Source organism: Labrus bergylta, chromosome 3, assembly GCF_963930695.1.
Source record: "Labrus bergylta chromosome 3, fLabBer1.1, whole genome shotgun sequence".
In the NCBI taxonomy this organism is placed as follows: domain Eukaryota; kingdom Metazoa; phylum Chordata; class Actinopteri; order Labriformes; family Labridae; genus Labrus; species Labrus bergylta.
In genome coordinates, this window is record NC_089197.1 from 3,431,980 (window position 1) to 3,459,575 (window position 27,596).

The 27,596-nt window shown below is 42.9% G+C and overlaps 1 protein-coding gene across 3 annotated transcripts in view; it reads left to right on the plus strand.

The window, feature by feature from the left end:
* The window catches only part of mtss1lb (MTSS I-BAR domain containing 2b), an 86,125-nt gene that overhangs the window by 33,456 nt on the left and 25,073 nt on the right, over positions 1–27,596 (plus strand). For all 3 annotated transcript variants that reach the window (XM_065952495.1, XM_065952494.1, XM_065952496.1), the window contains exon 4: positions 25,908–25,992. In XM_065952495.1, the coding sequence (XP_065808567.1) occupies positions 25,908–25,992 (85 nt within the window). The remainder of the gene's footprint in view (positions 1–25,907; positions 25,993–27,596) is intronic.

Here is a 27,596-nt window from a genome sequence, read left to right on the forward strand (position 1 = left end):
GAAAATTCTGCACACAAAAGAAGAAGAGCACATTGATTCACTGTAGAAAGAGAACTTCAGATTGGAGGCACTGTGGTGAAACTGTGAGGGAATTATAGTTAAAGTCTTTAAATGATGCGGAGCAACAGCTGAGGATTGTTGAAGACCCTGGAGAAAGACAGAGCGGTTAATGTTTGTGAGAGTCTAATAAGCAGAGAGGACACAGAGAGGACGGTTGTGTTAAAGTGAGAGGAAGTGTTCAGCAGCAGTACAGAACAGGGATGTTCCTGTGGACACAAACATTTCAGTATAACAACATCATGGTTGAAATACTTTTTGCAGGAAGTAAGAAACATATTTTATCATTTTAAATACTTTATACCAATTATTTGTATGCGTAAGTTTTGGCACAGAGACGTTTAAGATTTGTTTTTATGTAAATGCAAACGCTTAAAGGAGCAATATGTAACTCTGACACCTAGTGTTTAAAATGAGTACTGCAGTCCAAATTCTAAACATTATAGAGAGCTGTCTCCCCCCCTGTAGAGTGGATGCTCACACAGGTCACCATGTGGTGGACTCTGAAGCTTCAGTGTTTATCCAGCTCTGCATGGGTCTGTAAACCTTTCTGTGTTCTAACCTCTCTCCATTTTTCAAAAGCATCTCCAATATTGATCCTAGTTTGAGCATGTTTCTGCTCGTGGAGCTTATTAGAAACATGCAGAGGCTTTTTAGGTCGGGTACAATCACTTCTATCTGAACCACTTCTCTTGACCTCTTCCATCACTGCAACACCTGTTGACCTGATAACTGCTCTCATATCTGGCAAACCGAGGGGCGTCCAAAACAGCCGTGTGGGGGGGCTTCAACAGAACCAGGACGAGTGGCTGCTTAAAACAGGAATACACTCGTTTAAAAGCTGCCTCGTCTATCTCCAGCATCCCTCCAACACACAGCTATGTGACAGGCAGACTCTGCTTGCAAGGTCAGTTTATTCTGTGCTCTGATGAAGAGACACACTTTTTTTTTTTGCATTTTGCATCCAGCGACAGAAACGTGGACGTATGAAGGGTTGCAGATTATCTGTGTCACTGTCACAAACCCTGCAGTATAACTACAGCACATCTGAACATGTTCTCCTTGTAAGACAATTCACTTTGTTTTATTCAGACTTGCAGCACATCGTGTTCACGTCAGTCAGTCAAAACTGACTAATTGTGGAAGCAAAAATGTGGCCACCTGTATATTATCTCCAAACGGGGAGCAAGAAAAGGCAATCAAAACACTGCTTGTGTGTGTGTGTTTGTGTGTGTGCGTGTGTGTGTGTGTCTGTCTGTGTATGTTACTGTGTTCATTTGGTGAAGTAGAAAGTATCCAGCACTCCCTCATTAACTAGACGGCTGCCTGGAAGAGCACCACATGCTGGCTGCATTGATGACTCCCTGTGTGGGAGGAAGAGAGGTAACACTTACATGTGAGGCCACTTAAGTTAATACAGCTACACACACACACACACACACACACACACACACACACACACACACACATACTGTACATACAAACACACACACACAAACACATGCAACTCAGCACGAGTGGTTTCCCTTATTCAGCGTGCAGCGTGGCACCTCCCCTGCAGGAATTTCCTGCTTGTTAGAACCAATACTCCCACAAACACACACAGTCATCCCTACACATGCAATCCTAACATGCATGCATATTAGCTCACAGGCTTGTGTGTGTGTAAACATGGAGGCCCTGCACAGAGCATGCCAAGCAATCGTGACCACACACCATGCATGGTTCGAGATGACACGCTCTGTGAACAGTCCTCAGTGCTGTTGCCCTGAAAAGAGCACGCTAAAAAAGGTTCACACGAGAATAAATCAGGGTTTTAATTTCAGTCGTGCAAAAACATTTGTATGTAGATATTTTTTCCTGTGTGCTGCATTCGTGTGTCTCCCCCTTTTTCCTGCTCTGACTCTGACATGGCTCTGCCTCCTCTTCAGCCAATCACAGACGAGAGGGATCACATTTACCAGCAGGGTTGCCAGGCAACAAGGGCAGAGAAAGAGAAAGAGAGAGAGAGAGAGAGAGAGTGAAAATGAGATGGAAGTGGTGGCAGAGAAAAAATAGCCATGTTGTTGCCAAGAGGAGAGGAGAAAATGTGAGCGAGGAAGGCTTAATTGCGTTTCACAGATGTAGCATGTGTTCACGGTCAGCTGGAGATACTTTTTGATCTGACCGTGTGATCGTGCAACCAGAGCGGTTAACCCGGGGGTTTTATACCATTCAGGACTTGGTTAGCCAGCAACTGACCTTACTCACCCCCCCCCGACCTGGTGTCACAAATATCCACCTTTCTTTAATTTGATCTCTTTCTAAGACGCCGTTGAAAAGACGTAACCACACCTGTTATCTTCTTTCTGGATATGCAGAGAGAATTTAGTCAGGTTCATATTCTCCTTTCATAAAACAGTTCCTCAGTATCATGAACTGTTTTAGACTATCTGCAGATCATTTTGTTATTGAATTGATTGTTTCATGACCAACAGATTTCAGAATAAAATGTCATTAAATAATGTAATGATGATTTAAAGCAACAACAGAATGAAGGAGGATTTGTGGAATCGTTGTTCCAAATCTCAAAGGTGATTATTTTACTGCCGAAAATTCACCAGAAAAGACTTCTTGGTCTGAGATTAGATAATGAGGAATCGTATTTATCAGTTGAACGCACAGTGTGTCAATTCCACCACCAGGGGGCTCTCAATGAAAACAATAACAAAAAGATGACGTTGAGGCTTGGCGGGGAATCATGGGAGTGATTCTCTCCGACCTGAGGAAGAGAATATGTTTACAGACGAGTTCATGTATCAGAGTGTAATCTACATGATGTTTTTATCACAGCAGCTCATACAGCAACAGGACGGCAGCTTCATGACGGCCTCCACAACAAGACACGTCCCGTTACAACTATATAATGAAGGATTTCTTTGTCTTTGATAACTGTTGGAAACATTTGAGGTAATAACATAAGATAGGTTTAGGAAAGTTTGAGTTAATTTATATATTTTAATGTAGAAATTCTGATGAAATTCTACATAACATACCTTTAAAAACTGATTGGATTATTTATCAACAAGTTGTTATAAACTGAAGTTTAGCTTTGCTGAACCCTAAAACCTTACTAAACTACTGCTGATGGTTCTGTTGTTGTTGTTGTTGTTGTTGTTGTTGTTGTTGTTGTTGTTGTTGGCTGGGTGTCTCATCTGTGGGTTGTTTTGTTGTTATGTTTGCCTCTGCACATGTCAAAGCACGGAGGGTCGTCGGTTCAAGTCCTGGTGCGGACAAAATCTGGAAGTTGGTGTGGTAGCTGGAGAGTGGCCAGTTCACTTCCTAACCACTGCTGAGGAGCCCCTTGAGCAAGGCACAGACACCCCCCTCCCCCCCCTTCCCCCAGCCAACCAGCTCAGGAGCGCTCCCTGTGTTCAGCCCCCTCACTCTCCTTTTAGTCCATCCTGTTGGTGCCTGTGTGTGTATTTCAGCCTGTGTGTGTCAAATTGAATTTGGCTTCACTGTGAAGACATTAAGTTATTGATGTGAACTTATTTATTAGTATTTGTGAAGTTTTAGGTTTGATGTTGTTTATATCTCCTCCCTCTCTCTTTCTCTCCCTCTCTTTCCCACCCTCTCTCGCCCCTCTGTAAATTGGCTGGCTGAGGGGCCTAATGTGGTGGAGGCCTACAAACAACATTATTGTCTTTAATTAAGCCTCAGCCACAGACTGCTTCTATTTCTCTCCCTAAAGCCCCCCCCCATTTCTCTCTCTCTCTCTCCCGCTCTCACACTCCTGCCGCCACAGAGCGCTCCTCTCTCTCCTCCATCCCCTCAGTGCTTCCTCTACCCTCATCACTCTTCTCCTCGGCTCGCTCTCTCTCACTCCCCGACACGTTCGTCCAGATCCCGCCTCCCATCATTCCCTCTGCTTCCCTCCATCCCTCTCTCCCTCTCTGGCAGCTCTCTAAGGACATTTCCTGATGTCACAGTGCGCTTTGTCCCAGAGGTCAACAACACAAGACATGCTCTGTTGCACAATCACACACTCACAGTCACACACACACGCTCACACACACACACACACACACACACACACACACACACACACACACACACACACACACACACACACACACACACACACACACACACACACACACACACACACACACACACACACACACACACACACACACACACACACACACACACACACACACACACACACACACATACATTACAGGCACACATTTGCTCAGTAAGCATGGGAAGCTGAGCTCTGTGCGTCCTGCTGCTCTGAGGCCAAGTTCTGTTTAATGAGACAAGAGGCTGGACTGAGGAGTGGTATGCAAGTGGCTGTGTGTGTGTGTGTGTGTGTGTGTGTGTGTGTGTGTGTGTGTGTGTGTGTGTGTGTGTGTGTGTGTGTGTGTGTGTGTGTGTGTGTGTGTGTGTGACGTATTTCCTTTATGTGTTTTTTTCTGCAATAATACATTATTTTGAATTTAAATTTGTAGCTTCCAGCTACGTTTTTTCAGGTCTTATCCTATCTAAAGAAAACAGGGGTATAGGATGTGTGTGTGTGTGTGTGTGTGTGTGTGTGTGTGTGTGTGTGTGTGTGTGTGTGTGTGTGTGTGTGTGCGCGTGCTTGAATGTGTGTGTAGAGTTGGTGAGTTAGGTGTTAATCCGCAGCATTAACAGCCATCAGCCAGGCGTGATGACTGGTAAGGCTGCTGCTGGCTCAGCTGAACACACACACACACACACACACACACACACACACACACACACACACACACACACACACACACACACACACACACACACACACCTTGTTATGCTTCAGTGACTAATTCTTTCCACAATTAATAATTTATTTTTCATCACAGATTCTTCCCAAACCTTTTCTTTCTCTTTCTTTAATGTGGCGCCAAAACACATTTTTATCTTCCTCACTTTAGCGCTGCAAACACTGTAGATGAAAGTGTAGGTGGGCTTCAGTTTAAAGGGACGAGGAGGTGGGCTTCACTGGTCAGTGCATGTTGCATCAGACCCCAGAAAGATGATGGGACACGACACTCTCCAACTCCAGATTCTCGATTATCATCTAATCAAATACTTTTCAGTGGATTTAGAGAGAGTCATTTCAGACCTGTTTTTGTTTCTTGCAACTAATGTGAGCGCGTAGCATCGCCCCATGGACGACCCCGGAGATGCAGACCTTCCTAGATCTTTGTTTACTGTCGCGTTCTTCTTCTTTGTTGAATTAATTGGCTACTCTGTGTCAAGCTGCTGTGATTTAGTGATGTGTTGAGGGTTGGCGGTGGAAACGCAAGCAAGCTCAGGCTTTTCTTTACCAAACTTTACTGAACCAAACTGAACCGCTTGATGGAAACAAGGCTTTAGTTGCACATTTAATCTACAGTCACTTTTTTGTCGAGGACGGCCTCACAAATTGTTGTTATATCAGGGTTTCACACTTGCAGAAATCTCCTGAAAAACTCCAGATATTTGCCGGACGAGCTGAATTTGTGAATTTGTGAGTGCAAGCAGCTACATTTTCACTCTAATTTCACCCAGAATTTCTCCGTTCAGACCCCTAGTATTTTTTACACAGCAAGTCCAAGTGAGCCGATAAGAGAATGAGACACAGAAGGATATTCTCCGGAGAATTCACCTCGAGCCAATAGGATGGGGAGTGACGTTTGTATGCTGTGAATGCTGCAGGGTATGAGTGTCTGCATGCGACCACTACGATGTCTGTGCACGTAATTAACCTGCTGCATCGTGTTTTCTGCTCTTCAGTATGTTGTTATTTCCATTGGACAACGAGAAGCATTGATATAAAGGCAAATATTCTCATTATAGCTTTGTGTAGCTGACTCTGTTGCTTCTTCCACTACTTCCATGTTGTTGTTTTTTACAACATTACCTCAGGAGACAGTGCATATGTAAAAACGACTTTAGTTTCTTTCTTTCTCTGTGTTCCTCATAAAGGGAACGTTTTCCATTTTTTGTTTGGATTAGAGTAGATGTTCATTGCCGTTTGCACAGGTATACGGGACAGTGCAGCTACATCGGTGCATTTCTCCCAGAGTCAGCTCTGCAGTGTATTCCTGCTCTCATCACATCTGTGAGATGCGTGACTGATGTCACAGATCTTTTATTTGTTCCTTTATGATCCTTGTGTGTCAGTGTGAGCACGAGCAGGTGTGCGTTTGTTTCCTCTTGATCCATTCATTTTATTCTCATCCCTTCATCACAGTCTCTCCCTGCTCTACAGCTCCGCCTCTGCCTGCGTTGCCACGGAAACAGTGGCACACAGTGTGTTAGTTAGAGATCTATCTCTTTGCCCCAAAACCCCTACCTCCTTTTTTTTTTAAATATATCCCAATGACAAATCGTAATGTTTTTGAACTCTGAAGCTTACTCTTGACCTTGTGTGATGTAAACTATCTTTAGGTCTTTTTTTTTTTTTTTTTTTTTACATGCAGTGAAGGGTAGGAAGTCTCCTCGGATACGTATTTGTTGTTTTAGGAGTCGCTGTGAGCCGGGATGAAGTATTTTCAGAGCGAGGCTCTGTGGGAAAGAGAAATGTTTGCTGTTTAAAGCCGAGCACCGTTTGGCCTCATTCAGCGATATTTATTCATAAAACACACGTATGCAGTTTGCAAACATTCACCGAGGATCAGCCTCAGAGCAAAACGACTCCTTCATTTTCTTCTTCTCAACTCGGCAACTTTTTTATTTCACTTCATCTGGTGTGTGCTCTTTTTTCAGAATGAGTGATGTCATTCAAAGTGTCTTTTTGCAGCATTTTATATCCACTACTGACGATATTAAATATGATTATCCACTTTTTATTATGATTTCTAAACCTGTTTTAATTGCTCTCACCTCTTGAACAGCTTTCACCTCGTCTCGCTGTTTTCTGTTTTCTTTTTGTTGTTTCTCTTTTAGTTGCTGACATCTTAAAGCTCTGGTCCTCTTGGTCTCAGCTCGTGTTGTTGGGTTCTTAGAAATAGAAACATCGAAGTAACAGACATCAAAAACACAAAGTAGATGCAATACACACAAAAACATCATACAAACACATTAAAAGTCAAGTCAGGTGTCCGATGCAGAGCTATTAACATAGACTCACAATTGATTTAAATTTGTGCTCTTTCAGCATCCTATGAATCTTCTACGGTTCTTGTGATGGTTCTCACGTGCATAAGATAAACAATATTATCTTATGGGACTCACAGTAAGAGACAGAAGTAGTAACAGCATCGGTGCTAACACGTTTCGTTCAATATTAGGAAGAATCCAAATCGATACTGAGATCACCCGTCTTCTCGTCGTCCATAGCGTTCCTGACGAGCAGAGCGAATCCTTTGGACCCGTCGTGTTTGGATGCAGATTTAGGTTTGCAAAGCCAGGAGCACTGCTTGAAACAAGACGCTGTAGTGTACACCTTCATTGTTGTTGTTGTGCTTGGAGACAGCGCGCAAGTGCTGCTGGGAAATCAGAAACGTATTAATTCAGTGACGCATGCGATGACTGAATGACGTGGTTTTTGGTGGGTCTTGTGATGGTTCTGTTAAAGATGTTAGATGTCGTGTTTGTAAAGATGCTTTGTATATGAAATTATTATTAAATACGTTTCACTTGCAGCAGCATTACTGTACCTCCATTTCAGACCTGATAAAACTTGTTATGTAAACATTGGGAGTCCATTCAGCAATTTATTTAATGTTTATTTTACAGGGACATTGCATATGAATGAACAATGCAATAAATATGCCAGAGTTAGCCAAAAGGCTAATTAGTGATGAACTAGCGATCTGTTGTCACTGGCCAGATTTTATAAAAGGCTCCCTGAAAAACAAAACAAATTCAAACATCGCTAAAAGCTACAAATAGAAATATCATGACAGTAACTAAGCAGACAGGTGAGCAGCCACAGGAGAAAATAAAATGCAGGATACACATTAAGCAGCATTTGGTTAATATAAAAAAAACATTTTTAGATTTAAATTTAGGCATTCCTGACTTCTGGCACAAGCTTGACACGGCACATAAGGCCAAAGAAGATGTGAACCCTTCTGCAGTTTAAGAAACAGGGTCACATATCTGACTTTCGACTTTTATAATAAATAAATAAATGTTGTTATATTTATGAATAACGACACATCATCGTCATCATCTCCTGTTTCTCTGATTTTATCTTTACGGGTCAGGAGCGCGCAGAGAGGCAGAGGAGAGGATGCCCAGACTACATTACCCACAATGCTATATTTAGAGCACTGCAGTGTGTGACTCAGCACAGCCAAATCCAGCTCTGGTCCGACACCACAGCTCTTAATGGTTCTGCTGAAGCCCTGCGCACATTTTAATGCATTTTTAATTCAATACAACAAATTAAATTCATGAAGAGTGACGGCTGTGAAGAAGCACAGTGAGGTTCATATGTACACACACAGAGGGAGGTATTAGTCTCAAATAAATAAAAATAACATTAAGGGTTCATATCCATTTAGCAGCGTATGTGTGTGTGTGTGTAATCCTCTTTGTGCTAACACGACACAGATGCACAAACCGCCTCTCTGCCCTGAAGCTCCTCATACGATGCCTGCATGCAGATGGCGTGCTGCATGTCACAGTGGATACCATCTGTACACGGCTAACGTTGTGCTAGGTAACATGTGAGTGCTGTTAGGACCGTGTGAGAATGTGTGGTCATGTTGTACTCGCACATACAGTGAGCATGTGTGAAGCTGCAGGATGTTCATGCAGGGATGGTTTTCATCTTCAGTGTGCAGTGAGTGTGAATGTCCACACACCTTTTCATGCAGGGAACAATCATGTATGTTAGCCGTGTTTTAAAGCTTCTCAATGCGTTTACATGCAAACCAGCGAGTAAGGAAGCCGTGAGGCGCAGTCACCCCGAGGGCTGTGTGTAACGTGTGTGTGTGTGTGTGTGTGAGAGAGGGTTTCACTTCACAGAGTGCTCGTTGAGGAATAGTTGACTTGACTGTTCAATTTCCATCCTCTCCCTCACAGCTGTATAACATCCTGTGAAAACAATCCTGTGTTTGTATGAGTAGACTGAATATAAGAGGTGAGTGTCTCTTGGTTTCAACAATGAAAGGCCACTTCTGTCCACTAACGGCTGTTAAACGGGCAGCTTCCACAACCTTCAGAGAACTCTCTGTTGCTATGGATGGAAAATTGTCTTGCAGCACTTCCGCCTCCCTTGTTTGTGAGGAACGTGAAGTCTGTTTTTAAATTGCTCTGTGGGTTTAATATTTGCTTTAATTCAAGGATATTTTACAGAGAAAACGTAAATACCATACAAAGGTATCATGTCCTTGTATTAGCAGGGACTAGTATTACCTGGGGACCTCATGTGATTTAGTTTAGATTTAGAAACTAGTCAGCATCTTTAGTGTTTACAGCCTGAGCTCTGTGTGCGTAATAAACGACCCGACACCTCAGCGAACAAGCCGGACTCTCTTCGGCCCTGAAGCAGACCAACCACGGTCGGAACGCCGAAGCAGGAAAGGTTAACACTTGACATCATATCCGGGGGATGATGTCAGTAAATTAGAGTTAAAACACAGACTTTGCTTATCCCGTGCAAATTTGCGGTGGAATTTTTACTTTCTAAATGACAGACATGGCAGATTGGCACAGGATTAAGATCACAGACGACCTCTGCATTTATTACAAATTAGAAATCCCCAGGTAATGCAAGTCCCGTGCGAATAGGGCTATAGTTGATTTAAATTAAACCCCTTCTAGGTTTCCTGAGATGTCTCGGGGATGTGGGGAATAACAATAAAATAAAACCCAGGGAAAAGGAGGAACTAAATATGAGCCAAGTTTCAAAGGATTTATTGACAAACTAAAGATAAAGAAAAAAACACAAAACAAGCTTCTTCCACAAAACACAAAAGAGACAAGAAGCCAATGCTATCTTAAATTAAAAGAAAACTAACTTCCAAAATGGTTTAATTCTCCTGTTTTTTATTTTACCTTTATTTCACCAGGCAGAATTGCTTGAGATCAAATGACCTCTTTTTTTAGCAAGGCCTGGCCTAAAATACAACCATGCAAGAATACTAAGATCTCAATCCAAACACACGCCTTCAGACGCTCTGCACTGAAGTTTGCTCGACATCACAGTCGAACAGCCCACTGCCTCCCCTGCTGCTCTTTATACCTCAGACTCTGATTGGTAAATTGCTACAGGTGTGACTGAGCTGAGGTGCGTTACCAGGTGAGAAGCAACACCTGGGGAGCACACAGGAGAGAGAGAGGGAGAGAAAACACAAACACACATACACAACACTACGGCAGCACCTAAAAGTTTTGATCAGTCAGTGACGAGAGTGGCAGTGTTACCAGTACAGTTATAATCCTCGTTTCATGACCATATTTGGAGATGTCCCTTTGGAGAAAATGAACAGAAAATATGCTTCTGCTTTTGCATGCTTCTTTTGATATTATAAGGGAAAGAATAGAGCCTGGACTAAGATATTTGAGCAGTTTATGGATACTTTTTTGCAGTGTGAATCTCTTGTTTGTGCTAGAGAGTTTCGGTCTTTATTGAACTGATTTAGTTCAACTTATGGAAGAATGGCACTAAGCAACACATGATACATGAACTTACCAAAAGAGGGACAGAAATATGCAGAGATTGGCTTTCACTCGAACATGAAACAGAGGTGCTATGTTAGTATTTGCCAGAGCAGAAGGAGATCTTTTAAGATCATGTGTCATGGAGCCTCCAGAGGTCATGAAGTGCAGACAGCTCAGAAAATCAGCCACTCAACAGAAGCACGGCCGCCCCCACACCGGCATCAAACAGCAGCTTTGTTTAAACAGGAGTGTTTACTGTTCGACATTCTTCAGATTAGCATCGATGGACCAGATTTTCTGCCCTGGATGCAGAACTTCAGATGCTCCTCTGGTGTTACCAATGACATGTACTGACATTCAAACTTCCACGTTTTGTATCGACGAGAGGAAAGATGTCGGATCAATGTGAGATTGCAAAGGTGCACAAATGTATTTTCAATTGATTTTTTCTCTGCATTGATTCTGGTTCAGTGTCAGGTTGCTGGATTAGAGTGAAGAGGATCTGTTGCGCTAATGTACTGTACCATGATGTAATGATTGTTTTTCCATGACAGAGAGCAGGATGTTTTTTTTTAAAGGCATCAGTAAGGTCATCGGTTTCTAGATCAGGATAACTCCAGCAGGGCGATCTCCTGCACATGGAATTAATCCTGACTTTAACTTTATCTACACTAAGGATCATTGGGCTTTATATGCTGCATTGTTGTGTTAGCATGCTAATGCTAGTGATCTTTATTATGCTGGTATCTTCACACTGCATGTAAATTTACCTGAAATGAGCGTGATCTAGAAACACAGTTAAGCAGTGAGTACAGTATGTTATTCTTCTTTTCTCTACTCCCTCAATTAAACAACTTTTATACGTGAGGGGAGGAGTCAGCCGGCCGTCCAGGCGATGTAAACAAAGTGAAGATAGGACTCTGAAAACTGTGAAAACATCACAGACAGTGGGACTCGGGTGTTACACCCATTGTAGACAGTCATAACTCACAGAGTTATTTTCAGAGGATATACTTGATTTCTACATTTAAGTGTGAAAAATCACAGATTAAGACTTTAAATTATTCTTAGAGCGATGAGCACAGCTGATTTACAAAGACGCCCACATGCAGTCTACTGAACCCTGACTGTAGAGACTTTAACAAACCCAGTATTGACCAAAGCAGTCACTACTGAGTGGGGGATCAGGATTCAAATAATCCATGCAAGCAAAAATCCACTCAATACATTACAATACAGCGGATAAACCAAGTCGCAACCTTCAGTGTGAAAAATGAAGACGATGAGGAAGTGCAAAATCCTGCAGTTCATCGAGTGTCCACCAGAGGCTGGCTGCAGATGCATCAGAAGTCACATACACACCTCATTAAAAAAACAACTAGTTTTTACAGGAGTTAACATGTTTACAGCCCGGTTAAAGAAAAGAAACAGATCTGATTAGCTCATGTGTATATCGGCACACATTGCAATGTCACAGTTTGTCAGGAGGTTTTCTTTAATTTTTGTTAAACACAAACAAGGGGGACAAATCCAGGCACTTCTAAACTCCTCCTCTCTTTTTTAACATTTTTCTTGAGTGATGGCAGCAACAATCTGTCCGGCCGTTTTCCCTTTCAGTGTATTTTTAGCAGCAGAAACAGACCTCTGCCAAACAACCCCCATTTTTCAGTAAATGTGCGTTGTCTGGAGGCCTTCAGTCGAGCCCTGTGTTCTGTCTCTGAGGGGGGAGAGTGTGTATCTGTACTTGGGTTTGTATATCCCTGTGTGTCCTTGTGTGTGTAAAAGAGATTTAAAGCCTCTGTAATCAAAGCCAGGGAATGTGCATGCTTTCCCAGGCCCAGCTGACTCCACTCTGAACCGTTACACCAGCACACTCACAGTAACACAAGTATCCTGAGTCCATCTGTGTGTGTACATGTGTGAGGGTGTGTTGGACATGTTAGGAAGTTGTCCTGGATTGGTCTTCCTCAGTGATGTTAATGTTGTTTACTAATGGTCTCTTTGACCCCGGACCATTCATGGTTTGGTGCAGGTATTTCTCTTATTCACTGCAGATTTTTCATGGTGTTCTGTAACAACTCCTCCGATTAAAAGGACTTGAGCTTGTTTGATTCTTTTCTAGTCTTCTGACTACTCAAAGCGCTTTTTTTATACCGCAGGTCACACCTACACATTCACACACTGACGGCAGACTCCTATGGCTTTCAATTCATGCTCGCTTACAAAACAGTGACAGAAGCGTCTCCTCCTTACTTTAACTCTCTGATCCAGGTCTACACTCCCTCCCCCCCCCACTACACTCTGCCAATGAACGGCGTCTGATCCAACCTTCACAACAGGGTCCTAAGACGCTGATTAGACTCTTCTCCTCTGTCGCCCCCCGGTGGTGGAATGAACTTCCAAACTCCATTCGATCTGCAGAGTCCCTCTGCACCTTTATGAAAAAGCTAAAGACCCAGCTCTTTCATGAATACCTACTAACTTAATGATGATGGTCTCCATATTATTGATGATGATGATGGTAATGACGATGGTTTTTGTTTGATAACGACGACTTATAAGATGGTTTCTATACTGATTAGAGCTCTCAAGAACTGCCCTCAATGTTGTGCTTTGCCTCTGGTCACTTCCTGTCAGCACCTGTGTGTCCAATCAGACTCAAAGCTGATCATTTTCTCTGACTGACATTGTTCTCTTTTTTCTAGATCCTTACTTGTGTTGTTCTTACTCTCTGATGTACGTCGCTTTGGATAAAAGAGTCTGCTAAGTGAATTGTAGAATTGTAGAATTTCATTGCATTGTTTTGTACTAAACATCCATCCAAGAAGTCTTTGCTCTATAGATTCTCAGTTGAACTCAAATTTAGTGTTAGCACAAATAAGATAAGTATATAAGCACACACACTACCCATACCTGGTTTGTAAGCTTGTTTGTAAGCTCATACATTTAGTTATTTGTGGATGCAAGAACATGGGGGTCATTGAGATTGAGAAATTGTGGCCACAAGAAGTCTTCTTTTCAACCACAAAGAAGACAGCCAGGGGGTAATGATGAGATGAGAGCTGGCAGAATTTATTGTTCTGTTATCTGCTGAAAACAATGCAGCGAACCCCTCGACCTCCCGGCTGTGACCTCTTCATTTCAGAGACAGAGGCACTTTGGCTTTCATTCCTCTTTTATCTCAGCACACAGTCGCGTCACTCCTCACTGAGGTTATCACTCTTCATCTCTTGTGAATCTATTTGACTTCTTCTCTCCACAAGTTTAAGCTCTCAGTTTTAAAACTCGCGGGGGGGGGGGGGGGGGCTGCTGCATCTGTCTGCACCTCCATTCTCCACGCCGAACTGCGCTCTCATACTGACAGATCTCAGTTCTGTCCATATTAAGATGATGAGCTAGGAGGGGAGGGGAAACTTTTTCAAGTTTATTACATGGCCAGCTTCTAAAGCTTGTCATATATGTTTCATTGTTAAAAACAAAGCTTCTTCCCTGAATGAAGCGAGCAAGGTCAACTCATGGAAAAACCAGCATGTGTAACAGCTCCACAGCTGGATAAAGCTTTGGCCCCGGGCTAACCCCTGGTTTTATTGATAATAATAGTCTTAATGTCAAAGTTTTTTCTGATCAAAATGAAAGTGTAATATTTTAAGAAGAGGCTATGTATACATTACATAAAGAAGAAACTTAAAGTGCTAATTACCATAGGATAATTTTAGTATTCTGAGGCATAAATAATCTGGATAATCTGGGCTAAATAAATTCTCAGTCGTTGCAGTTTCAGCTTCGGTACGCTCATTTCTAAGACACTCTGGCTCATGGCTTACAAAATGAATCAACAGAAAAGTATCATAAAGCTTTAATCAAAGCAAGTTCTCCTATTACGTACACACACATTTTAATTACACGTCATGGTTGAGTTTCATTTAATTTTCCAATTCACAGAGTATAATAACCAATGGGAGTTTCTTAATAAGAGTCAGATTTCTGTAAAATAGAAGACCAGCATCTTTAGTTCTGGCCGGCTTGCTTATGTTTCCTGCGACTCCAGACGTCAGACATCGAGACACCACACAGTCTTCTTCCTCCTCTCCATGACTGCTACCAATTTAAGGTTTGAAATCAGAGAGATGAGAATAATTAGAAAGCAGCAGATCATCCAAAGAGGCTCAACCACAGCAGGGGCATCTCCACAGGGGCGGCATGGGCCCCCCTTGATATGTTATTGGCCACCCCAGGTGGAGTTATGTAGAATTCCACTATTTGAGCTGTGTTCCAACAGGCAGCTCATAGTTTTCAGTGTTCAGTTTTAATTATGACTCATGGACGTACATATTTGTTTTGAGTCCTTGAAGAATGAAGCTGAGAAGATGTATATGTGGCCATTATCTTGTGTTACTTAAAAGTCGATGTGATTAGTGCAGACAGGAGGGTTAAATAAATGCTCTCTATCCATGAGGGAACACAACTTAAGGCCACCCCTGCATAAGTCAGTGTCCCAGTTTGGCCACCCCAGTCCAACAAGTCTGGCCACGCCCCTGAACCACTGTAAACATCAGAATAATTTCTAGTTGAGATTCATGTGATGAAGAGATTTTGTCTCTTTTTCTTTGTTTGTTTTTCAAATTCTTAGATTTATGTCACAGTTTGAGGTGACTGGGGACGTATCTGATCCGAGACTGAAAATCAAACCAGACTGGACCAGAACATTGATTGCACAGTGACGCTGAACTGGGTCAAACTCTGCAGCGTGATGTGTCACTGACGAGGCAGCCATCTTAAGCAAGAAGCTTAATGCTAATTTGAATGATATGCAATCAAAATTATACTTTTTGTCCACATGCAAAAACTGTGCAAATATGCCACCAGGAGAAAGACGAGGATTTAGATTTTAAAGTAGATTTAATTTTTATTTTGAAAGGGAAAGGGAAAGGGGGGGGGCGGAGGGCAAAGAAGACTTTTTTGTTTCAACATGAAGGATAATGAAAATGTCCTGAAACGTGCGGAGGAAATCTGTTGCATTCAAATGAAGCAGCAATTCAGTTGACAGCTGTGGAGGAAGAAATAATTTGTATCACTTCAGCTGTCATTGTCAGTCATATTCCCCCTGTCACCATGGCAACAGCAATTGGTGGTTGTGGAGAGAGACGTATTTTGACAGGAAGTGACCCCGCCGTGACCTGCTGATGTCATGCAGCCAGGGAAGAGATCAGAGGTCAAAGATGGCATGTTGTGCAGGGTGTGTGTGGGAGGTTTGTGGGTGTGTCTGTGTGTTTGAATGTGTGTGTGTGTGTGTGTGTGTGTGTGTGTGTGTTTACGAGTGTATTTTTGTCTTTCTGAATGTCTGACTGACGGCACAGCTTGTCCCCTCAGTAATGCAAAACCTGAAAATACTTGATCCGGATTTTACAGTCCATCATTTTCTACAACTGTTTTTCAACACGATTTTTAAAATTGTTTAGAAACTACGTTTTGATTCATCAACCAGCGCTGTCAATACACGATGGATCAATGGACTGTGTGTATGGGTACCTAAAATGAACTTGAGGGCAGAGTAGTCACTCGGTTTGGTGAGGAAAAATGTTCTGGAGATGAGTTATGATTTCTTTTGGTGCCATGTGTAGAATAACCGTTCGGATTATTTCATCCGAGGTAGTCGATTGACTTTTAAAATGTTGTTTTAAACAAACATCAGGTTCCAGAGTGATTTTCTTTTTTGGTGCAACGACTACAAACACTTCATACAAAGCCTTCTGATATGATCATAAATTAGTTTGTTTTAAGCGTGTACCCGGGTGAAAACCTTTCCTCCCTCTGCAGCTGATCTGAGCAGAAGGCAGAGAGGTAAACAGACTCACCATGAGCTCGTTTAAAAATTCATGTTCTGGCTGTAAAACACGTACAAGGCAACAGTTTCAGTCATGGGAAGGTGTGATATGTTGATTCAGGTTAGCTGTACATCTGGCAAATATTAGTATGAGAAAATGTATCTTTTCTGTGCTCTGATTGGCTGAGACATTCGTCCTTTTTACATTGAGAACCCCACCTTTCTATTTTTACAATGAACCCCACGACAGCGTGAAAACTTGTCAAGTATTGTGTGATTGTGTTTGTGGCAATCAAAAGCATGAGATGCACAGCCTTTAGACACACAGCACAAGCTTTACACACACACACACAATCAGATACACACACACACACACCAATCTGAACTCCAGCTCTTTGCCTGTTGTGAAACTATTAATCACAATCACATGAACACATCTGAACATCACATTTCTCTTTCACATCCCTCTACCTCGGAAAAATTCCTGAAGGTCTTGGTAAAAACTTTTTACCTTTTATAGATTTTTATGGTGGCATGTAAAAAAGCGATTACTAAATGTTGGCTTCAGAGGAACCCTCCTACCATGAGACTCTTGAGGAACATTGTGAATTGCATCAGCTTCACGGAAAAAAGGACTTTTGTCCTGCGACTTCAAAAGGAGAAGGGAGAAGAATATTGGAGAAAATGGGATTTATACAAAGATAAAGACTCATAAATATATCGTTTCATTAAATGTACCATCCATTATGTTCTGTACCTGTGCCTTTTACATTCTCGTATTTGATCTTATTCATACTGTCTTGCCCTCGTCCGCACTTGTTCTGTGTTTCTTATAAAACAAAAATGAAAAATTATAGTATAAAAAAAAAGATTGAGCGAGAGTTTGCTGACTGCCATCTTTATGACATCACTGACACCACGTCCCTGTTTTTTACAGTCTATGAATGTAACTGTCCCGTCTTGAACAGGCAATGGGGGCTATAGCATTAAGCTTTGTTTCAGATTAGTTAACCCAGTGAGGCTTTAAACTGTTCCCACTCGCTCTCCTCAATCAGAACCGCTTCCAGACCACGTCCTCTTGTGGCTTTAATGCTTAAGTCTAATGTTTCATGCTGTAATGCATTCCTGCAGCATGTGGTGTTTGAGGTTTGTTGTGCTTGATGTAGCCTGGAACACAACTCAGTGTGTGTGTGGACGCTGGTGTATCTGAGACTGGTGGCTTGTTTTGGTCAGGATGGTCTGCCTGGTTGTCTGGGAAGCTCAGTGTCTGACTCGGTTTTTATAGTGGGGGGAGAGAATCTAGGCCTCATGAATTATTCTGCTTTATCTGGCACTGCTGCTTCTCCTGCAGTCTCTCGCCTTCCTCTCTTTAATCTGCCTCCTCATCAGCCCCGCTTTCTGCCCCTCTTTGTCTCACCCTCTCCCCTCCTCTTATTGTTGCTGTGTCACCGCAGAGATGCTTGTGTCAGGGGAGGGGGGGGGGGGAACGTATGGGTGGTTGCTGCAGACGTCTGTAACCTTGGCAACCGCAGCCTCACCTGCTCTGGCATTAAGCCTCCCTCCTTGTTGCCACTGGAGACACTAACACATCGTCATCCCTGACTCCATGTTCCCTCATCTTCCTCATATCACCTACGTCCTCTGCTTCTTCCGTTTATTCTCTTCCTTCTACCACTCCGCTTAGAAAGACATTGCCTTTTGTGTTGACATGTAAAGTGACCTCTGCATCCTTTTAGTGCCACCGTCACTTGCAATGACTGCACAGGCAGATGAATATTAATTAACATCTGTTCATGCACTGAGGCTCCAGGTGGATTTAAAAAAAAGTCATGGCACAGCATTTCACCAGGGAAAAGGCAAAGGAAAAACAGACGCCTCCCAACCACTTTGAAACGTTTGAGACTGACACAAAAAGAATATTATTCATATTTTTACAGTGTTGATGACTAGTTTCTCCCACAGTGTTCACCCCTGACATAAAAATGTTCTGGACACTTTACAAACACATAAAAAGGAATACACGCTGCAGATATTAGGCAAAGTTAAACGGCTGTAAGTCGGCCCCTTCTCTTTTTGATGTTGCATGTCTTGTTGCATTGTGCAGCAGATGGAGAGACTGATGAAGCCCTCTGCACTCTGCAGTGGTGGGAAGGCCACAGATGCCCCCAGGCAAAGGAAGTGAGAGAGAGAGAGAGCGAGAGAGAGAGAGAGAGAGAGAGAGAGATGTTATCTCATTAAGAGCAGACTTTTTTGAGGCTCATTGATATTCTCTGGGAAAACAACAGTAAAAACCAGTATACAACCGTGTGTTTGTTTTTAAATATACAGCACGTAAAATATCCTGAAGTATCTGAAGTCACTGCAGAGTATCAACAAGATGATGTGAGACCTAATGTTGTTTTTTCCTGAAAACATCTTTGAGAAATGTTTCTGCATCTCTGTGTCCGACTTTTGAAATTTCACGGCTGAGTGGCTGCTTGAATTCGACTTCTCCACATTACAGTTGACCTCATTCACCAACTGTTCTTAAGATGAGACTTCTTCTGAAATCTAACTCTCAGGTTGCCGGTGGTGTAGTGGTTAGTGCGCACGCCCCATGAACGGAGGCTATAATCCTCAAACTGTTTGAATCTGACCTGTGGCTCCTTTCCTGCATGTCGTTTTCATCTTTCTCTCTCCCTGATTTTCTTTCCTCTGTCTCCAATAAAGGCAAAAAAAAGCCTCCCAAAATAAATCTTTAACCGTTTTCAGTAAGATTCTGACGTTCACTCAAGTTTTCTTGTCTCACTTTGTTCATAGGTAGGAACAAAACTTCAATCCGCTCGTGAGAGAATGTTCTGTCGAATCCTATCAACTCGTTTAAACTGTGAAATCTGCACCTCTCTTCTGTATCTGGCATTGTTTCTCCCTTCAGATTCAAGATCAAATGACTTATTCCACTTGATCTCGTGTGTGTGTGTGTGTGTGTGTGTGTGTGTGTGTGTGTGTGTGTGTGTGTGTGTGTGTGTGTGTGTGTGTGTGTGTGTTAGTGTGTGGTATTCCCTCTCTTTCTCTTCTAGTAATTTTAAGTCAATTGCCTAGTGACAAGTAAAAATACTGACTCTTTGCCTGGTCTTGAATTTAAAGGTCACATATTCACAAAATACTCTTCACCATGTTTCTAACTCTAGTATGTGTCTCTAGTCCGTCTACAAACCCCCCAATGATGAGAAAAGTCCATCCTCTCCGTCTTCTGCCTGCTCCACTTTTCAGAAAATGTGTGCTCAAACAGGCTGTTCGGAGATTTTCCCTCTATGACATCACAAAGGGCAGTAGCCCCTCCCCCAAGTGGGTGACACATGGACACATGGAGCAAGAAAGCCCGACTAGCTAATGTATATTTTCCTCAAACAAAAGAGCATGTTTTCGGGAAAATAATACCAAATCCTGAAACTACAGGTTTGAAGCTCCAGTACCTTATCTGGGTGAATCCCCCCCCCCCCCAGCTGAAACACTTTCAAAGACAAACACACATACACACACACACATATTTTCAAAGGGAGCTCAGGAAGTAGATCAAACGCAGGAAAGAGAGAAGGAGTGAAGAAGAGTAAAGACATATTTCCCAGGAGGGGGTCCCTTCTTTTTTCTGAAAGATGGACTGATGATGAGAAGAGAGTCAGAGGAACACTTCTTAACAAAACCAACAAAAAATAGTTCAAGGAGCAATATGTAAGATGTTTACTGAATGAAATGATAAAGGTATCTTACTATCTGATCATTAAGGAAACATGCTATGTTGAAGTGCTGGCTTCTCTGACAACAATGCAGCAGCCAGTATGTCCTCCTTCTAACTTTAGATTCTGCTCCTGAATGCTCTGGATTTGTTTGGACCAGAGAAGGTAGGCGCTTTTAAGGCACCCCCCACACGGCCGTTTTGGACGCCCCTCGGTTTGTCAGATATGAGAGCAGTTATCAGGTCAACAGGTGTTGCAGCGATGGAAGCGGGCAAGAGAAGTGGTTCAGATAGAAGTGATTGTACCCGACCTAAAAAGCCTCTGCATGTTTCTAATAAGCTCCACGAGCAGAAACGTGCTCAAACTAGGATCAATATTGGAGATGCTTTTGAAAAATGGAGAGAGGTTAGAACACAGAAAGGTTTACAGACCCATGCAGAGCTGGATAAACACTGAAGCTTCAGAGTCCACCACATGGTGACCTGAGTGAGCATCCACTCTAGAGAGGAGGGGGGGGGATACAGATCTTTGTAATGTTTAAATGTGGACTGCAGTACTCATTTTAAACACTAGGGGTCAGAGTTACATATTGCTCCTTAAACTTTCTCATCTGTTTTCTTAGTGAAAATAGTCTGAGTAGAGAATCTGTTTGAAGGTTTTCCAACCCTATTTGGAAGTTTATTTAATAGCCAAAATATTTATGTTTTGGCTATTAAGCTGCATTCAAGTCTTAGATTCTCCATCTCTACTTTACATCCGTCTCTTTTTCTGCTAATTCCCCCCTCTCTGCTGTTGGAGCATTTTGATACATCAGCTGTGATGATTGATGAATAGATGTCGTAGTTATCTGAACTACTGAGCAAAAATCAAGACCGTTTGAGAGATACGATCAGAGCAAATAGTTTCTCTGTTCTCCAATGCATTTTAAATTTCACAAGTCTCATTTTTCTTTTCCCACAAATAATTACTACGACATCAGTGGCCTAGAATATGTGAGCAGCTAATCCACACAGCGAAGAGTTGAATCGACATTAAAGATGCCGAACTTGTTTGGGAAATATTCAAGAAACATTGGATGGGGAGGGGGGGGGGGGGGGGGGGGGGCTTCTTTTAGTTCAAATAAAACAACTGGATCATGTTGATTTGCTCTGGAAGTAAATAGACTCTGACACACACAAACACACACACAGTAACACACACACACACACACACACACACACACACACACACACACACACACACACACACACACACACACACAACACACACCACACACACACACACACACATTTTGTGCACACAGTAGCCGTATTCCAGATGTGGGTAGTGTGTGTCGTTCTCTCTCCTCTCATCTACTGTCGATCTCCTACGGAGTCAGAGAGGCGGGGTTATAACAGACAAACAGGGAAGAGAGCCATCATAAATGTAGATCTCACACACACACACACACACACACACACACACACACACACACACACACACACTTGGCTCTGACTCCAGTCCCATGGTTCTCTCGCCAGCAGTGAGCTCATTAAAATGTGCGAGGCGACCCCTCTTCTCGTCTGCATGCTCTCTCATTCCCTCCTCCATCTCTTCCTCTCTACATTTCTTTTTCCGATCTTCGTCTCCCTCAGAAGACGGAAAAAAATAAATCACACGCACTTCCTCTTTATCAGTTATTTGTCTTTGACGTCAGTCCACACCAATTTCTTTATCGGCATGTGATCAGATTAAACTATCAACAACTCAGGCTGCTTTAGATGGTCAGCTGATCGGCATGCCATGGAGTATGCTTTAAGTATCTGTGTGCATCTGTGTGTGTGTGTGTGTGTGTGTGTGTGCTGTGTGTGTGTGTGTGTGTGTGTTTGGGGGGGAGGGTGGCTCTGCTTTAATGAATGGTTGCCGGGTAGAAAAGGAGGCATGAGGGAGGAATTTGTTAATTATGAATGGAGCACTTCTCTGTGGATGTGAACTACACATAGCGTGTGTGTGTGTGTGTGTGTGTGTGTGTGTGTGTGTGTGTGTGTGTGTTTAGAATAGTGAGTGTGTAGGTGTTGTTGTAAAATGTGTGAGAATGTGCTTTATGAGGGGTTTCAGTCAGAGGGGTTGCTGGTTTGAATCTGCCGGGAGTCATGGTGATGAAACTGAGCAGCTGATGTGCAATGAGCAAGGCATTAGAAGAGGATCAGAGCTCCGAGTAACAGAGTTTTCATTTAGATAAAAACAAGTGAGTGTCGCTTCAAGACAAGGAGAGTCTCAGTCAAGCAGTACTCGGTTAGTGTTGCAGTCAAGACCACACTAACCGAGACCAAGACATACCTGAGAACATGAGTGCACCGAGTCAAGACCAACACCAAGACAAGACGTCATTTCTGTGATTACAAGGAAAACACTTCTTTCTAAAAAAACAACAATTTTCATTCATAATTAGATTTTTTATTTTATTTTATTTTTGAGCTTGTTGTGCCTTTAATGGAGAGATAGGACAGTGGATAGAGTCAGAAATCAGGGAGAGAGAGAGAGAGAGAGAGAGAGAGAGAGAGAGAGAGAGAGAGTGGGGAATGACATGCAGGGAAGGAGCCACAGGTCGGATTAGAACCCGGGCCGCCCGCTTGGAGGACTACAGCCTCCATACATGGGGCGCGCGCACTAACCACTGCGCCACACTGCGCCACACTGCGCCACACTGCGCCACACTGCGCCACACTGCGCCACACTGCGCCACACTGCGCCACACTGCGCCACACTGCGCCACACTGCGCCACACTGCACCACTGCGCCACCATAATTAGATTTTTATCCCCCTGCAACGTTCCCGATGTTACGGTTTAAGTGAGTGACTCGCCCCCTGCACACAAGTCGATGATTTTTCAGTGATATTTATGGTCTTGTCTCGGTCTTGACTCAGTCAATGTCAATGTCTTGTTGTCTCGGTCTCTGGTTATGTCTTGGTCTCTGTTAGTGCGGTCTTGACTACAGGACTACCTGAAACTACCAAAATCTGGACTTTGTCAGCAATTTTCAGAGTGTCACAGAGTTTTTTGTAGCCAGAGAAGCTTCTATTTAAAATGTTGAACCTTTGGGGCAGCTGTGGTCTAGTGGTTCGTGCACGCAACCCATGTGCGGAGCCATGTGGTCCTCCAGTCGGGCAGCCGGGTTTGGGTCCAGCCTATGGCTCCTTTTCTCCCTGAAGTCCTGTCTAGTCATTATTTTTGTGTAGATAAGCAGCACATGGTTTCAAGACTGGTAGAGTTAAAATCCCTACTTACATGGACTTGGTATAAAAAAGGTCGTAAAATTAGTTGCCCGACTCCTTCCTTTTCCTCAACTCTGTCTTGACTGTAAACATTTATCTGGAGAATAAGAAGAAGCATCATCTTTATTCCAAAGTTGTTAATATAATTAATTTGAAGAAGTAACATAGCGTGGGTTTCTTTCAAACGCTGGGTTTCTGCAGATTTGGTTGTAATATTAATCTGTTGCACTTCCTGTGCACCCCGCTGCATTGTGCTGTGTAAGCCTGTCTAAGCCCTTATGATAAACATTGTCTGTGCAGGAAATCCCATTCGGCTGCTGTTTAATCTGAATCTTTCCAGTGTGTACATTTCTGTGGCAGCAGTGATTATGGTATTCTCCGAGCACCGTATACAATATAAGCCTCACGTCTGCTCAGAAGTCTTTAAGCAGGCGGCGTTAGAGAGAAGCTGTGATCATGTTTTCTGTCGCTGGCTCGTCCACCTGTACAGCAGGAGCACGCTCCCAGCAGCGCCTTGTTTGGAAGTCAGCAGAGTCTGACATCACTTAAAACTGACTTAAACTCTGAGGTCAGCTTTTTCCACTGGGACCTACTTTGTCTTAAAATAGACTAATGTTTACAGTTGCAGGTTAGCCGCTCACAAACGGGTCCCTGGGCGGGCTGGCGCTCTCTCAAACACACACTCTCAAGACTTTATTTGGACGAGGCCGGAGCGAGTAGGAGAGGGAGAAGTGTCGACTGTAAATACTGGCTGGATGTAAAAGGATATAAAAGCTGGGGGATTTTTCATCTCTTTGAAGAGTAATATGATTTTAATAGCGTTCACTTTACACAGAAATGTTAATAGCTGTAACGTAAACATTGATCACAGCTTTATTTGGATTCTGTGGTTAAAAAAAGAAGAGACTTGTTGGTAAAAAAAATTCCAATCAGACCCTGTCGTGTCCATAAAAGAAACAAAGAAGAGGAGCCGAGTGCAGATAACTAAACTAAAGATTTATTTTTTGGCCAAACGCAAACGGAAACTTACTTTGTTTAAAGTCCAAAAAAAAGTCCAACAACACATGAACCAAGGAAGGAAGACGTATGAACTGATAGAGAAAGGAAGGAACACTGAGGCCCTTTTCAGAACCACCTACTACATAGGACTATCAAATGTACTATGCAATATGTAGTTTGTACTGCATACTGCGTTCAACAGTAGTGTGTAGTTATGACCTCCAGTCGGTGGTTAGGCCGCCGTACACCCGGCCCGGCTATAAGCTAGTTTCCGGTCTTGGAATGAGGAAGTAAACAACAGCCAGCTGACGTCAAACACTGCTACAGTGTAGCGTCCACTTACAGTCTGAAAAAAGCTGACGTGTAATTCATTTCGATTTTTAGGATTTAGAGCACTGGTTCTCAACTGGTGGGTCGGGACCCAAAAGTGTGTCGCGGAGCCGTTGTCTCTGGGTCGGGAAGAAGTGCAAATAAGTCTGAGGACCGTTTTTCTGTTCTCTCACTTGTTTTGTAACGTCTGAGTCCAAATTACAGGATTTTGAACTATTTTAATCTGATTGGTTAAAAAATATGAGAACTGTAGGTCATGATTTCTCATGAAGGAGCTGGTGATGGGTCCTGAGAAAGTCCAGATGAGATCCACTGATTTAGAGAATCCAACAGATATTTGGTGGTATCTTTGGGGTATGAAGGTGATTATTTCTTCTGTTACGATGGACGTTGCTGTCTGTCATTGAGATCTCTGACCTGACGCTTTGCATTGTGGGAAACAGTATGCGAGGGAGACTGGTCTGATGCAGACTGGAGATTTTTTCTGAATCAGTACGGCATTCGGGTATTTTGATATATTATGTATGTTGCATTTATTTGCATACTGCATTTTGGCCAAATCAGTTCATACTACTAGTATAGGAGGGTGAATCAAAAACAGCCTGAGACTAAATAGACACAGGAGCAATGAAACACAGGTGAGACAAGTGACACAGGTGAAGACAAGCAGGGCAATCAACATGGAGAGAAACCAGAGAAAGGGAAGTAAGACAAGAAACACTGGGGACTAGAACTACAAAATAAAACAGGAAACACTTCAGACTGGGCTCAGAAATCAAACTGCACGAGCCACAGGTTAAACGATAGATGATGCAAAAGGCAATAACTATTAGATCAGACAGGAAACACTGAAGACAAGACGAGGGAAACACTCTCACAGGGAAAAGAGAAACACGAGGATATAAATGACAAAATGAAACAGGAAACACTAAAAACTTAAAGCAGGAACATGAAAAGAAACTCAACAAGAGTAAACCATGACCGCCTCTTCAGTAGCATCTGTCTGTGAATGCATTGAATCTGTTTGTGTGTGTGTGTGTGTGTGTGTGTGTGTGTGTGTGTGTGTGTGTGTGTGTGTGTGTGTCACGACATAACCCTGGCTGTTTTGTGTTTCCAGGAGCAACCAGAGACATCGGTTCAGCTCTGACCAGGATGTGCATGAGGCACCGCAGCATCGAGGCCAAACTGCGCCAGTTCACAAAGTAAGACTCATGACCTCCTTTTCTTGACTTCCTGTGTCTGTCCTTCTTGACTTCCTGTGTCTGTCCTTCTTGACTTCCTGTGTCTGTCCTTCTTGACTTCCTGTGTCTGTCTTTCTTCACCTTCTTTCTGCTCACCTCACTCGGTGGTTTATCACACTTATACCCAGAGCTGGTGAACACAGACATGCTCTTTACTCAGGTCAATATATGCATACTTGTTTGGTAAATCTTTTTTGGGAAAGTAGAAGCTTTGATGCAACCTCTTTACTGAAGGAAAAGTGGAAAAGGGAAGGCTATTTGATGTAAAATAACTCAGCCTGTGAAATATATTTCTGTTTTGTGCAAAACAAACTGAACCGTCCATCCATCCGTTATCTATATAATCTTTATACTGCTTATTTGAGCCAATCTTAGTAAAGGTCACCAGACGCCAACAAGCCAAATGTGGGACAAAGAGAAAAATTTGTGTGGGACAATGTGGGACATGTTACAGCAATGCCAGGAGGTAGTTTAGATTTAGATTAAATGTCCATGTAGCTCTATGAAATCAACTCTTTATTGGAACCATTCAATTCAAAATATCAACAACAGTGATTTACCACATGTTGATTTGGTTGCACATACGATGCATGTTGAGGACATCTCCACAGAGTCAGGTGCTAGCACAGATGTAATTATGGCCGCTGCTAGATTCCACCAGAAACGTGTTTATTCCGTCGCCTCTCAGCCCAAGCAGCTGTTGGGTTTCACTTTAGTCAATGTGTGTGCTTCCACTGGCTCTATTTTTGCCGGAGCACAGAGCATCAATGTACCACGGAGCAGATCGAGCAAGACAGGAAGTCAGACACAACAACAAAATTAAAACATCTGGTTCATTTTCAGAATAATTTTCGAAGGTTGGGAACAAGACCTCATGAGTGTTTGTTGTTGTTTTTATGAGGATTTTTTCATGTGATTCTGTAATTACTGTGGGAACTCCTTTGTCTTGCGACGTCAGCTGCCCTGCTGTGCTGCGCTCTGAAAACGTAGCCTGTGGGTGTTGACGGACGCACAGAGGCGTACTGTAGCAGAGCTGACATACAACTAAACATTACAGAGAGCTGTCTAACCTCTCTCCATTTCTCAAAAGCATCTCCAATATTGATCCTAGTTTGAGCACGTTTCTGCTCGTGGAGCTTATTAGAAACATGCAGAGGCTTTTTAGGTCGGGTACAATCACTTCTATCTGAACCACTTCTCTTGCCCGCTTCCATCGCTGCAACACCTGTTGACCTGATAACTGCTCTCATATCTGACAAATCGAGGGGCGTCCAAAACGGAGATCCAGAGCATTCAGGAGCAGAATCTAAAGTTAGAAGGAGGACATACTGGCTGCTGCATTGTTGTCAGAGAAGCCAGCACTTCAACATAGCATGTTTCCTTGAAGGGATACTTCACCCATTTGCATTAATCTTTGTATCATTAGAAACCTGGTAGTATTTTTGAATGGTCGTGCATCCCGCCCTCATTTTGCCCTGCGATGGGAAATCTTTGTTTTTCTTACTGTGAAAAGGAGCTTCCAGTGACGCAAAATGATGATTTTTGCGTCACTGGAGGGGGCTATA